Source organism: Mauremys mutica, chromosome 20 (assembly GCF_020497125.1).
Source record: "Mauremys mutica isolate MM-2020 ecotype Southern chromosome 20, ASM2049712v1, whole genome shotgun sequence".
In the NCBI taxonomy this organism is placed as follows: Eukaryota; Metazoa; Chordata; order Testudines; family Geoemydidae; genus Mauremys; species Mauremys mutica.
In genome coordinates this window covers 19,866,158-19,880,630 of record NC_059091.1, presented here as the reverse complement: position 1 = coordinate 19,880,630, position 14,473 = coordinate 19,866,158, and the positions used below count along the sequence as shown (strand labels likewise).

At 49.4% G+C, this 14,473-nt stretch overlaps 1 protein-coding gene across 1 annotated transcript; it reads left to right on the top strand.

Annotated features, from left to right (window-relative positions):
• Positions 1 to 7,614: 7,614 nt before the first annotated feature.
• Positions 7,615 to 12,254, top strand: LOC123353814 (protein POF1B-like). The gene is made up of 2 exons (XM_044995227.1): positions 7,615 to 8,909; positions 12,009 to 12,254. The coding sequence occupies exons 1-2, from the start codon at positions 7,680 to 7,682 to the stop codon at positions 12,252 to 12,254; spliced, it is 1,476 nt and encodes a 491-aa protein (XP_044851162.1). The 5' UTR covers positions 7,615 to 7,679.
• The last annotated feature ends 2,219 nt before the right edge of the window (positions 12,255 to 14,473 follow it).

The following is a 14,473-nucleotide window of genomic DNA, read 5'->3' as shown; positions in this document are numbered from 1 at the left end:
TTTTCTGTTGTGAATGGATCCACACTGACTTTACTTTGGAAAGATCCAGAGTGGATTGCTTAGGGCTTGGCTATACTTGCAGATGTAGAGCACTGGGCATTTAAACCAGCCTTTGGAGACCACAGCAGGGAAAACGCTACTGTGTTACACTGTCAGATTCAAGTGCGCTGGTGTGACCACATTAGCAGCTCTTGCAACGCCACAGAGAGCAGTGCATTGTGGTAGCTATTCCAGCATTCAAGTGGCTGCAATGTGCTTTTCAAATGGGGGGTGGTGGAGTGTGACAGGGAGTGTGTTGTGTGTATGTGGGAGGAGAGAGAGTTGGTTTTTGGGGTGCTGAGAGCGTGTCAGAATGCTGTCTTGTAAGTTCAGACCCCCCTCCCCTCCCACCTCTCTCTCACACACACAGAGCAAGCAGTATTCCACAGTAATGGTTGCTTTGTCCTGGAGCAGCTGGCTGTCAGAAAGGAGCTTTGAAAGTGGATATCCACATTCCGACAGCCGAGTTCAAAACAATGACAAGAGTGGCCACTTGACTTCAGGGGATTATGGGACGTTTCTGGAGGCCAATCACAGCGCAGTAATGCAACAACTTGTTCACACTGATGCCTGGGCGTTTCAGCTGAGGTGCAGCAAGCTTTATGCTTCTTGTGGAGGTGGAGTACCAGGAACACTCCAGCTGCAGAGTCCGGCTGCTCTAAGTGCCTTACCAGTGTGGATGGATCGGGAGTTAGGGTGCCTGGGGCTGCTTTAATGCGCTCTGACTTGCAAGTGTAGCCAAACCCTTAGAGAAGATCTCAGATGAAATGAAAATTGTCAGGGAATTTGAACAACCCTATGACCAAGTGGCTGTGTTTGGCCAGCTTGTTGGGAAGACAATGGTGTTGGGACAGGAATGTCTCCATGATGATTCTTTAAGTGAGCAGTCTGCACTTCAGGGTCAGAGGACAGATTTGGTTACTGATGTTTCTGAGCAGAACAGTTTTATGGATGAATCCTTAAGGATGCAGGGGAGAGCAAGCAAATAGTCACCCTCACACTGTTTGGATTTGTGTGGTATCTCTTTAAGAGAGAGTCCAGCCTTGAAATTGGTAGCAGTTAAGGATCTGAATACTGGTGAACAGGGTCCTGTCTGTGTTAATGCAAATTACCTGGCTGACAGGGAGAAGAAAGATTTGCTGTTAGCAAAGAGAGCCCACCCCATCAGCCAGTGGATTCTGTTCAGCAAGAGAAATCAGGGTTTGATCCTTCAGGACAAGGAGGAAAGAGAGAACTTAATTTTGCAAAGAAAGCCACAGGTTAACCCTAAAATGCCAAAACCCCAATATTATTGGGCCAAAGGTGTGGCATAATAAAAATAATTGTAGATGGACACTTGCAATGGATTTGTTGTTATTGCTAATGGTGATTTTTGTAACTAATGTGTTATTACCAAGAACTGTAAAAATATATAATTGCCTAATCTTTTGGAAAAACCCTTGACCATGTTAAGAGTGGTACGTAAGAACAGACTTTATGTTAAAAGGCCTTGTAATGCTGATGTGGCACAGTTAGTGCCTGTAACCAGTCTTAGAACTTTTCACAGGAGAAAAGACATTCCAGACCTGATGTGCTGTATGAAAAGAGAAACTGAGGCACGCTTCTATATTGCTTTCACAGCTATATGCCACGATTCCTATACTATGGACAACATTAATATTTACATTGACTTGATATTAATTGGGTTCCAAACATTTCCTAGAGCTTGTACGGATAAAGTAGCGATGTTCTTTAGTTCTTGGCAAGATCACATAAGACATACAGGAACCATGCTGCAAGAGTAGATCCAATCCACTATTGTTCTAAGTAGGTTTTACCTTGAGTTTTTAAAGAGAAATCGACCTTAGTAGCTCCAGGAGCTATCCCACAGTGCACCACTCTGTTGACGCTCTGGACAGCAGTCTGATCTTGAATGTTCTGACCAGCCACACAGGAAAAGCCCCGGGAAAATTTGAATTCCTTTTCCTGTCTGGCCAGTTTGAATCTCATTTCCTGGTTGGACATCGGGGCGAGCTCAGCAGCACTGGCAGCGATGCAGAGCTCTCCAGCAGAGGAGTCCATGCAATCTCTGAATAGAAAGAGGGCCCCAGCATGGACTGACCGGGAAGTCTTGGATTTGATCGCTGTGTGGGGTGAGGAGTCTGTGCTTTCGGAGCTGCGCTCCAAAAAACGGACTGCAAAGACCTACAAGAAGGTCTCCAAAGCCATGAGAGACAGAGGATACAGCCGGGATGCAACGCAGTGCTGCGTGAAAATCAAGGACCTGAGACAAGGCTACCAGAAGACCAAAGCGGCAAACGGACGCTCCGGAGCCTGCCACCACTGCCCCACCAGTGACCGTGGACTCTGACGATGGGATAGTGTCGACGGCCAGTTCCTCGGCGATGTTCGCGGATGGGGAAGATGAGGAAGGGTTTGCGGAGGACAAGGCAGGCGACAGCGCTTACAATGCTGGTTTCCCCAACAGCCAGGATCTCTTCATCACCCTCACGGAGATCCCCTATCAACCCTCCCCGGCCGTTAACCCGGACCCTGAATCAGGGGAAGGATCAGTCAGTAAGTGCTTTAAACATGTAAACTTTTATTATTAATGGAACAGAAATCTGAACTATGTGAAAAGGAGGTCTATATATATGGGGATGGAACAGAAATCCTCCTGGGAGATCTCCACGAAGCTCTCCTGGAGGTAATCGAAAAGCCTCCGCAGGAGGTTCCTGGGGAGAGCTGCCTTATTGGGTGCTCCGTGGTAGCACACTTTTCCGTGCCAGGCTTTCATGAGGTATTCTGGGAGCATTGCCTCCACGAGCATGGCAGCATAGGCCCCTGGTTTGTGCTGGCTTTCACGCAGCATGCGCTCTCTATCTCCTTCAGTGACCCTCCTCAGGGTGATCTCGCTCGGAGACTCCTGCATCTAATTAGGGGAATTACTGTAATGTTACGCCTTTGGTCCAAAGTATTTTTAAAAAATCTCCAGACAGACGGCGTAGCAGAGACTCAGCACGCTGCTGCGTGACAAGCGTCACGGAAAGCCAAAGAATCAAATGGACGCTCATGGAGGGAGGGGGGACTGAGGACGCAAGCTATCCCACAGTTCCTGCAGTCTCCGAAAAGCATTTGCATTCTTGGCTGAGCTCCCAATACCTGTACGGTCAAACACATTGTCCGCGGCAGTTCAGGGCATAGCTCGTCAATGTACCCCCCTCCCCCACCCCCAGAAGGAAAAGGAAAAAAAATCGTCTCTTGACTCTTTTAAATGTCACCTTATGTGTACTGACTGCTGCTGGTAGATGCGATGCTGCGGCACTGTGCTGTAGCATCCTCCTCCCCACCCCCCGCCTCATGGGTGGCTGACAGTGCAATATGACTGGTATCCGTCCTCATCATCAGCCTTGTGGCAGATGGTGTAGTGCAGTAGGACTGCTATCCGTCCTCGTCATCAGCCCATAAGTAGACGGCCTGCTAACCGTCTTCATCATAGCAACAGGGGGCTGAGCTCCATCAGCCCCCGCCCTTCATGTGTAAAGAAAAGATTCTGTACTGCCTGGACTATCATAGCAGCAGGATGCTGGTCTCCTCTCCCCCACACTGCTTAATGTCCTGTCTGGACTATCATAGCAGCTGGAGGCTGCCTTCACCTCATTTCATTTCACTAACAAGTCACTGTTTCTTATTCCTGCATTCTTTATTACTTCAGCACACAAATGGGGGGACACTACAATGGTAGCCCAGGAAGGCTGGGGGAGGAGGGAAGCAACAGGTAGGGTTGTTGCAGGGGCACCCCCTGTGAATGGCATGCAGCTTGTCATTCCTGCGGGATCTGACACGGAGCGGCTGTGCTCTCTAGTTCTCTGATACACTGCAATCCTAGTACAGTTGCCCCATATTCTAGGCAGGACTGATTCTATTTTTAGATACCATAAAGGAGGGATTGACTCGGGGAGTCATTCCCAGTTTTGTCTTTTGCGCCCCTGGCTGATCTCGGCCAGGGGCACCTATGACAGCAGCAGAAGGTATAGTGCAGTAGGACTGTTAACCGTCATCACATTGCCAATTTACAATGGCATGGTAGATGGTACAATATGGCTGATAACCATCTCTGCTGTCATGCAAAAGCAAATGAATGCTGCTGTGTAGCGCCGCTGAATCGCCTCTGTCCGCGGCATCTAGTACACATACGGTGACAGTGACAAAAGGCAAAACAGGCTCCATGGTTGCCACGCTATGGCGTCTGCCAGGGCAATCCAGGGAAAATGGGCTCGAAATGATTGTCTGCCATTGCTTTCCCAGAGGAAGGAATGACTGACGACATTCACCCAGAACCACCCGCGACAATGATTTTTGCCCCATCAGGCACTGGGATCTCAACCCAGAATTCACAGAGACAGACTACACTGTGTTCATTGTTCGCAAAAATGTATCTTTGCAAGGAATTCACTCCCTTTTTCCCATCACACAGCTTCGACTGTCTCCAGACCTGCCCCAGCATCCCCCTCACAGAGGCTGGCAAAGATTAGGCGGCGAAAGAAAAAGACATGGGACGAGATGTTCGCGGAACTTATGGGCTGCTCCCAAGCCGAGGCGGACCAGCAGAGCCAGTGGAGGGAGACCCTCTCTCTGTACCAGCGCTCACACAGCGAACGGGAGGAGAGGTGGCGTGAGGAAGACAAGCAGGCGACCCAAACGCTGCTTGGACTAATGAGGGAGCAAAGCGGACACGCTCCGGCACCTTGTGGATGTTCTGCAGGACCGCAGGCAGGAGGACAGAGCCCCCCTGCAGTGTATCTGCAACCGCCCTCCACCGCCACAAAGTCCCATACCCCCCTCACCCAAAATAACCAGAAGGAGGGGCGCCAGGGGCCGTGAAAACTGTCACTGCACCCCAGCAGAGTGCTCAAGTACCCAAAAGCTCTCATACCCTCAATTTTGAGAAGTCCTTCCCTTCCTGACTCACCCAAGCCCCAATCCAAGTTTCATCCCCTAACTGTCTAGTTAATTATTAAAAATACTTTGCTGTTAATTACTGTTTCCATCATGTTTTTTTACAGAAGACTGTGTTTGAAGGGGTGGGTGGGGAAGGGGGTTGGTAATTGCATAGGGCAGTCACCTTTACCAGGGTACAGACACGGGGGCAGGATCAGCAGCAGGTCACACACACAGTGCAGTCAGTAGGCACCCTGGTTGGTATGGGAGGTGGTTTCCAGGTTCTGTGTGGGTGGGGGGGTATGTGACTTTGTAGCGGGGGAGGGCGGTTACAGATCTTATGCAGCAGTCCTTGTCCTGGACCACAGGGCCACGCAGCAGGGGAATCTGTAACCGTCCTCCCCCACCGCAAGGTCACATAGCCCCCGCACACAGAGTCCCGAAAAGGAGGGATGGCAGGCTCCGTTGAAACAACCAGTCCGGCACTGCGGACCGCTCTAGGAGAAGGAGCCTGTCATTCCTCGAGTTTAGAGGTGGTCTTTACATCACCGCACACCCTACCCATCACAGTCTGCGTCCCAGTTTCAACCCTTTAATGCAAAGTCATTAATAAAGAAACCTTTGTTAAGTAACAATGGAACATGTATTTTATTTTTACACATGTGTTGGAAGTGGGGGTAATGGGGTGAACGGGGTATGTAACTGCAGAGGATAGTCAACAGTAACTGGGTAAAGAAACAGGGGCAGGTTCAGCTTCTCTGAAAAGAAACTGAACAGTCACAGGTCACGCTGCTCGCTGCTCGCTGGTACTTGAAGAGTTCCTTGTTGCTGTCCAAGGCGCCTGTATAGGGCTTCATGAGCCAGGGCATTAGTGGGTAGGCTGGGTCCCCAAGGATCACTATAGGCATCTGCACATCCCCAACAGTTATTTTGTGGTCCGGGAAGAAACTACCTTCCTGCAGGCATCTAAACAGAGCAGAGTTCCTGAAAACATGCGCGTCATGAACCTTGCCTGGCCACCCAACGTTGATGTTGGTAAAACGTCCCCTATGGTCCACCAGTGCTTGCAGCACCATTGAAAAGTAGCCCGATTTCTCAGCAGCTGACTGTGGAAGAGGTGGGCGATAAGGTGTGAGGAGGTGAAAACGGCCATAACTGCAGCGGGCTCCATGCTTGCAGTGCTGTGGCGTCCGCGCTGTCACTGACCAGAAAAGTTCACGAACAGATTGCCCGCAGGTGCTTTCAGGGAGGGAGGGCGTGATTGACGGTTCAATGATGACAGTTACCCAAAACCACCCTCGACACATTTTTTCCCCCAGCAGGCATTGGGGGCTCTACCCAGCATTCCAATGGGCAGCGGGGACTGCGGGAACTGTGGGATAGCTGCCCACAGTGCACCGCTTCCAAAGTCGACGCTCTCCCCGTTAGTGTGGACTCACAAAGTTGAATTAGTGTCCTTAGTGTGGATACACAAATTCGACTTCATAAGGTCGATTCCACAAATTCGACTTAAGTTGAATCGAACTACTCTTGTAGTGTAGACATACCCTCAGAAAGACTCTGGCAGTTAGGAACTGGAACAAGTCTCCCAAACAAACTGTTGCTGTCTCTACACAGTGATAAACCCTAAATTAACTCAATCAAATCCCTTCCACACCCATCAGTTGCAGCAAACTACTTGCAAAAACTACCCTGCAGATTTTTCTCTTCAGGAATCTTTCTAAGCAACAACTCATTTTTCACAGAAATTCTGCCCTTACCCTTTTCATCTCAGGTTTGCTCTAAAGGAACATTTTCCTGAGCAACAACAGACTCTTTCTGGGTTTCATTTAAATCCAGAATCACCTCTGTCCCATCAGGAGGATTTTCACAAACCCCCCTTTCAGGTAAACTGCTAGACTTCATAGTCACAAGATTAGAAGCATTCTTTTCCTTGTTACAAGTTTTCACACTGTCAGTAGGTAACATAGTTAAATTACCTTCATGCTTTCCTTGTGCCCTGATCAGACAAGGTTGTCATATCTTTATCCAGCAACACACTAGCAACAGGCAAAATAGAAGCGCCAGAATCGCTTGGTCTCTGGGAGTTATTTATGACATTAACTGGATGCAACGTAGTTACAATGTCATCATTCCTAGCAGACACAAATTCAGGACCACTTCCTTCTTGGGCTTTAGTTGTATCCAGAATCTGGGTCAACTGATACATTTGTAACCATCATAGGCTGACAGGCTTCTTCTGTCTGAAAAGTGCTGGAGAAACATTCCCCTTTACCAGACACACAGCTTGGGATATCATTTCCCTTCTCCCAGCACACATGGCTGTTCACGGACAATTGCTTGGAGATCGGGGTAGCTCCTTTCATAGGCAAGTCATTACCCTTAACAGACACAGGCACATTTCCTTCACTATCACAGTTTTCCACTCTGGTAACAGGTAAGGTGTAGGGATACTCATGTTCCACTAACCTTGCTTTCCCAAACTGCTGATTAGACAAAGCCATCAGCTCAGAAGGCAGCCTAGGCTCATCTAAACTCTCTTTGCCTTTCCCTCCCTTAACAGATAAATTGCTGTTTTCCACAAATAGTGTCTTGTTACATTGAGTTACTTTAAGCACATAACTTTTACCTGGGTCAGACTTGCTGCCCCGCGTCCCAGCTGCCGCTCCCGCTCCGCCGTGCCCAGCTCCCCGGCTCGGGGTGGGCGCCCCGCGGGCAGCATGTACGGCGGCCAGCAGCAGGTGCAGCCCCAGGCGCTGCCCCCGCACCTGCAGCAGCACCGGCCCCAGCCCTGCTACCACACGCTGCCTCTGCCGCACCACCGGCCCCGGCCGTGCCCTGAGCCGCTGCCGTGCTACGAGCCGCCTCCCTTGCAGAGCCGGCCCCGGCCGTGCCACCAGCCCCTGCAGAGCCGGCCCCAGCCGTGCCCCGAGCCGCTGCCATGCTACGAGCCGCCTCCCCTACAGAGCCGGCCCCGGCCGTGCCCCGAGCCGCTGCCGTGCCCCGACCCGCCGCCCTTGCAAAGCCGGCCCCGGCCGTGCCCCGAGCCGCTGCCGAGCTGGCCCCAGCAGTGCCCGGAGCCGCCTCCCTTGCAGAGCCGGCCCCGGCCGTGCCCCGAGCCCCTGCCGAGCTGGCCCCAGCAGTGCCCGGAGCCGCTGCCCAAGCCATGCCCCGAGCTGCGGCCCCTGCCCTGTCCGGAGCCGCTGCCCCACCAGCACCAGGACGGCAACGTGGTGTACGAGCGGGTGAGGACCTATAGCTGCCCCGGCGGCAAGCGGGTGCAGGTGCTGGAGCCCCCTCCGTGCTCCCCCAGGCCGGTGTCCCCGCTGGAGAACGCGCCAGGCCACCAGCATGTCATCTGGAGCCGCGACCCGCCTCAGCAGTTACAGGAGCCATTGTCTCCATTTCTGAGAGGAGGAAGTTACTGCCCAGGGAACAATGTTATCTATGAAAAGACAATAAGAAAATATGAGTTGCTAAATCCTGAACAGGAGAAACAATACCAGTTTTCCCACCAGTCCAACCAATCCCAGCTTAGCCAGCAATCTGAACAGCCCCAAATCATCCACCAGTGCCGAGAAACACAAAGTTGCAGTCCCTGTGAAATAAGCTCAATCTCTGTGAGTGATGGTGGAAGAGGAACGAACACCGTGCAGAGAGTAACAATCCAAGGCTGCGAACCAGTACACAGTCTTCAAGAAACTAATGAGCAGCTGGACTCCAGATATTTTGGCGAGCTACTTGCTGAAGTGAACCGCAAGAGCAATGACCTGTACAGCTGTTTACTGCAGCATGTGGAAAAGATAGGAAGAAGGACACAGGACAATGAATCTACAAGTCAAGCAGAAGATATTGAAGGTTTGATTCCCAAAGGACTATCAGAGTTGACAAAGCAGCAAATTCGCTATCTCCTGCAGATGAGAGTGACATCCGATAAAACTTTTACCTGGGTCAGACTTACTTCCCCAAGCTTTACTAGCCAACAATTTATCACTCACCAAGACTGTCCCCTTCCGTCCTCAGTTAGGGCTTTAACCTGACCACCAATTTGAATTTGCTCCAGAGAAACATCTTCCTGAGCCTTATCTAATGCCAGATTTACTTCTGAGATATCAGAGACACTCAGAAATTTTTTCCACATACGCACTGCTTCTTTGCACAGACAAGCAGCCATCTTCCTCAGACAAACATTTGGAGAAACTCTCCACAGGCAAATCCTTGTCCCTAGTAGACACAGGTTCAGGATTATGTCTTTCCTTTGACTGGTTTATGTCATCAACTTGACTGAACAATGTTTTAATATCATCCCCAATCAAAAGATCCTTAGGCAATAGCTTCCTTACATCAGCTATAAGTTCATGTTTAACACCATTCCATTCAAGAGTGATTCTGGCTAAAGGCACACGTACAGTAAATACATAGAGGATCACAATATTCACACTCTTATTTTGTAAGTAATCTTCCTCTTTGACAAGATCTGCTTTAACAAGAGTGATGTTAGAAGCTGTAATTTACCCTAAACAGATTTTACCATTGACTTTTACAGTCTCTGCACAAGTTATAGGGTTACCTTCACCTGAGCTCACAGTAAAAGCATTTACATAAAAGGCGGAAATGTTGGGGTAAATTTGGATACACACAGAGAACTGCTTAGAGTCAAACAAAATACCAACGTTGTTACAAACTGGATAGATTTTATCCCCATCTTTGCTGTTGAGAGGAGCTGGCTGTCCAGGATGATACAGTTCCTGTTGTTCCTTTACTCTCATGAGTTGGAGCTTCAGTCTGTCCACTTTTGCCTTAGCTTCTAGTTCCTGCAATGGTGTGCTATTTGAAAAACCATATTACAGTACATGGTTCCCTGCCAGCAATAGTTACTTTTGGTGATTGCTGTGTAACTGCAGAGTTCTCCATTGTCCATAAAGGCACTCCTATCCTTGGCAGAGATTTATTGGCTGCTTTAAATCTCAGGGTAGTTAATCCCAGAGAAAGGAAGGTTAGTGACCTGTGCCGAGCAGTGAGGTGGTTTGGGAGAGCTCATTCTGCAGGCTGGGACCAGGCCCCAGAAAAGCTCAGGATGGAGATGCTCATTGTGGAATGAAGCTGCCCTGTTTCTGTTTAGCTTAACCCACTTTGCCCTCATCACCTAACCTCTGTCCCCTTGTGCACATGTAACACACCCACCTTCTGGGTGTGGTGTTCTGTCCCATCTAATGGCACCGAGACCACTTAGAGAGAGTGAAAAGAGTCTGCTCTACAACTTTAGCTAAGAGCCAGTGAGTGGTGCTTTGTGGCAATGCAGCTGGGCATTTAATAAAGCCGGACTTGCACTACAGGGCTGCAAATCCCCGTGCCCTAAAAGGCAAGAACAAAAATCTCCTACCTCTGTTCTGGCAATTAAATAAAGAGGCTTGGGTGATGGCAGCATTATTTCTGGATTGGTTCCACAAGTGTTTCATTCTGGAGGTCAGGCAGGATCTTGAAGAGAAAGGACTTAACTTTAAAAAGTGTTGCTGATCATAGACAATGCTCCTGGCTACCCTGCGGCACTCCGGTTTGCGCAAAACAACGTTGAAGTCGTCTTTCTCCCCCCACCAATACCACCTCCATCCTCCAACCTCTCGACCAAGGTCTCATTAGCTGTTTCAAGGCCACGTATACGAGGCTTACATTCTCATGGATCCTTACCGCTATGGATACTGATTCCAATGTTAATGTGACAGAATATTGGAAGTCCTTCAACATTGCTGATTGCATCACTTATATTAAGCAGGCAGTGGATGCAATCAAGCCTGAAACAGTTGCGTCAATGCATGTTGGCGATCATAGAATCTTAGAATCATAGAATCTCAGGGTTGGAAGGGACCTCAGGAGGTCATCTAGTCCAACCCCCTGCTCAAAGCAGGACCAAACCCAACTAAATCATCCCAGCCAGGGCTTTGTCAAGCCTGACCTTAAAGACCTCTAAGGTAGGAGATTCCACCACCTCCCTAGGTAACGCATTCCAGTTCCTCACCACTCTCCTAGTGAAAAAGTTTTTCCTAATGTCCAACCTAAACCTCCCCTTCTGCAACTTGAGACCATTACTCCTTACTCTGTCATCTTCTACCACTGAGAACAGTCTAGATCCATCCTCTTTGGAACCCCCTTTCAGGTAGTTGAAAGCAGCTATCAAATCCCCCCTCACTCTTCTCTTCTGCAGGCTAAACAATCCCAGTTCCCTCAGCCTCTCCTCATAAGTCATGTGCTCCAGCCCCCTAATCATTTTTGTTGCCCTCCGCTGGACTCCCTCCATTTTATCCACATCCTTCTTGTAGTGTGGGGCCCAAAACTGGACACAGTACTCCAAATGAGGCCTCACCAGTGCTGAATAGAGGGGAATGATCACATCCCTCGATCTGCTGGAAATGCCCCTATTTATACAACTCAAAATGGCATTAGCCTTCTTGGCAACAAGGGCACACTGTTGACTCATATTCAGCTTTTCATCCACCGTAACCCCTAGGTCCTTTTCTGCAGAACTGCTGCCCAGCCATTCGGTCCCTAGTCTGTAGCAGTGCATGGGATTCTGCCGTCCTAAGTGCAGGACTCTGCACTTGTCCTTGTTGAACCTCATCATATTTCTTTTGGCCCAATCCTCTAATTTGTCTAGGTCCCTCTGTATCCTATCCCTACCCTCCAGCGTATCAACCACTCCTCCCAGTTTAGTGTCATCTGCAAACTTGCTGAGGGTGCAGTCCACACCATCCTCCAGATCGTTAATGAAAATATTGAACAAAACCGGCCCCAGCACCGACCCTTGGGGCACTCCGCTTGAAACTGGCTGCCAACTAGACATGGAACCATTGATCACTGCCCGTTGAGCCCGACCATCTAGCCAGTTTTCTATCCACCTTACCGTCCATTCTTCCAGCCCATACTTCTTTAACTTGCTGGCAAGAATACTGTGGGAGACTGTATCAAAAGCTTTGTGATACCTATGGGAAGACTGTGTGAATGATTTTAAGGGTTTCCCGACCATTGACAAAGAAGTGAAACTCATTTTTCAGGTGGCCAGGCAAGTGGGTGGTGATGGCTTCATCGACATCCTCGAGGAAGAAATTGAGAAATTAATTCAGGGCCATAGAGAAACATTGACTAACAAAGAGTTAGAGGAACTGATAAAATCATCCACTGAAGATGAAGATGATGAACAGGAAGAGCCAGCAACTTGGAATCTTCATAAATTTCCCGAAGTGTTCCAAGCAGTGAAACACTTAATTTCTGAATGTGATCCTGTGACATTATTGATATAAACTGGGACCATGTAGAACAGGGTTTGCAACCAAGGTCCTGTAGTGGCACCAAAATTTATGTAAAGGGGGTCATATAAGGTGTCTAAGACCTGGTTATGGGCTGCTGGTTATGATTATGCAGTCTATGGGATTGGCTACACTTGCAGATGTGCAGCGCTGGGAGTTACAGCTGTCTTTGTACAGCTGTGTAGGGAAAGCACCGGAGTGTGGCCACACTGACAGCTACCAGCGCTGCAGTGTGGCCGCATTTGCAGCGCTGTTGGGAGTGGTGCATTATGGGCAGCTATCCCACAGAGCACCTCGTCCCATTTTGGCACCGTGGGTTGTGGGAAGGGGACGGAAGGGTGCGGGTCATTCCGCTTCCTGTCCCAACGCCCCATGATGCATCGCTTCACATCCCAGCAGTCACTGTTTTTCCATCCACGTTTGGCGCCATTGTGACTCTCCCAATGGTTTCTGTGCAGCACGATTCCTGTGGGAAATGGAGCCTGAGCTGCTGAGGAATATGCTGATGAGTCTGGCCAGCACATCACATTTGGCAGTTGAGCTATTCCTTCAGCTCCAAAGTGACAGTGAGGAGTTCGACGACGATGATATCGAGTTGCCTGACGCATATGACACTAAATTGATTGTGGCATTTTCGGAAATGCTCAGCACCGTGGAACGCTGCTTTTGGGCTCGGGAAACAAGCACTGAGTGGTGGGATCACATCGTCATGGAACTCTGGGATGATGAGCAGTGGCTGCAGAACTTTCGGATGAGAAAAGCCACTTTTATGGGACTGTGTGCTGAGCTCACCCCCACCCTGCGGCGCAAGGACACGAGATTGAGAGCTACCCTGCCAGTGGAGAAGCGGGTGGCTATTGCAATCTGGAAGCTGGCAACTCCAGACAGCTACCAATCGGTCGGGAACCAGTTTGGAGTGGTAAAGTCTACCGTTGGAATCATGTTGATGCAAGTTTGCAGGGCCGTTAATCGCATCCTGCTAAGAAGAACCGTGACTCTGGGGAACATGCAGGACATTGTGGATGGCTTTGCACAAATGGGTTTCCCTAACTGTGGAGGGGTGATAGATGGGACGCATATTCCTATTCTGGCACCACCCCACCTAGCATCCAAGTACGTTAATCGGAAGGGGTATATCTCTATGGTTCTCCAGGCGCTTGTGGATCACCGTGGGCGTTTCATTGACATTTACACAGGTTGGCCTGGAAAGGTGCATGATGCACGCATCTTTCGGAACAGTGGCCTATTCAGGAAGATGCAGGCCGGGACTTTTTTCCCCAGACCGGAAGCTCACAGTAGGGGACGTTGAAATGCCCATTGTGATCCTTGGAGACCCCGCTTACCCGTTAATGCCTTGGCTCATGAAACTGTATACAGGGAAGCTTGAGAGGAGCAAGGACCGGTTCAACTACAGGCTGAGCTGGTGTCGAATGACTGTGGAGTGTGCTTTTGGCCGTTTAAAAGGGCGCTGGCGATCTCTGTATCAGAAGCTAGACTTGGGGGAAAGCAGCGTCCCTGCGGTTATATCCGCATGCTGTACCCTCCATAATATTTGTGAAGGGAAGGGTGAAACATTCAGTCAGGCATAAGAACATAAGAACGGCCATACTGGGTCAGACCAAAGGTCCATCTAGCCCAGTATCTGTCTACCGACAGTGGCCAATGCCAGGTGCCCCTGAGGGAGTGAACCTAACAGGCAATGATCAAGTGATCTCTCTCCTGCCATCCGTCTCCATCCTCTGACAAACAGAGGCTAGGGACACCATTCTTACCCATCCTGGCTAATAGCCATTTATGGACTTAGCCACCATGAATTTATCCAGTTCCCTTTTAAACATTGTTATAGTCCTAGCCTTCACAACCTCCTCAGGTAAGGAGTTCCATAAGTTGACTGTGTGCTGCGTGAAGAACTTCCTTTTATTTGTTTTAAACCTGCTGCCTATTAATTTCATTTGGTGACCCCTAGTTCTTGTATTATGGGAATAAGTTAATAACTTTTCCTTATCCACTTTCTTAACGTCACTCATGATTTTATATACCTCTATCATATCCCCCCTTAGTCTTCTCTTTTCCAAGCTGAAGAGTCCTAGCCTCTTTAATCTTTCCTCGTATGGGACCCTCTCCAAACCCCAAATCATTTTAGTTGCCCTTTTCTGAACCTTTTCTAGTGCTAGAATATCTTTTTTGAGGTGAGTAGACCACATCTGTACACA

Excerpts from the sequence above, each read along its gene's own strand:
- LOC123353814 (XM_044995227.1), top strand. The coding sequence starts at position 7,680 with ATGTACGGCGGCCAGCAGCAGGTGCAGCCCCAGGCGCTGCCCCCGCAC. Across the intron at positions 8,910-12,008 it reads CCGATAAAACTTTTACCTGG|GTGGCCAGGCAAGTGGGTGG; the intron begins GTCAGACTTACT and ends CTCATTTTTCAG.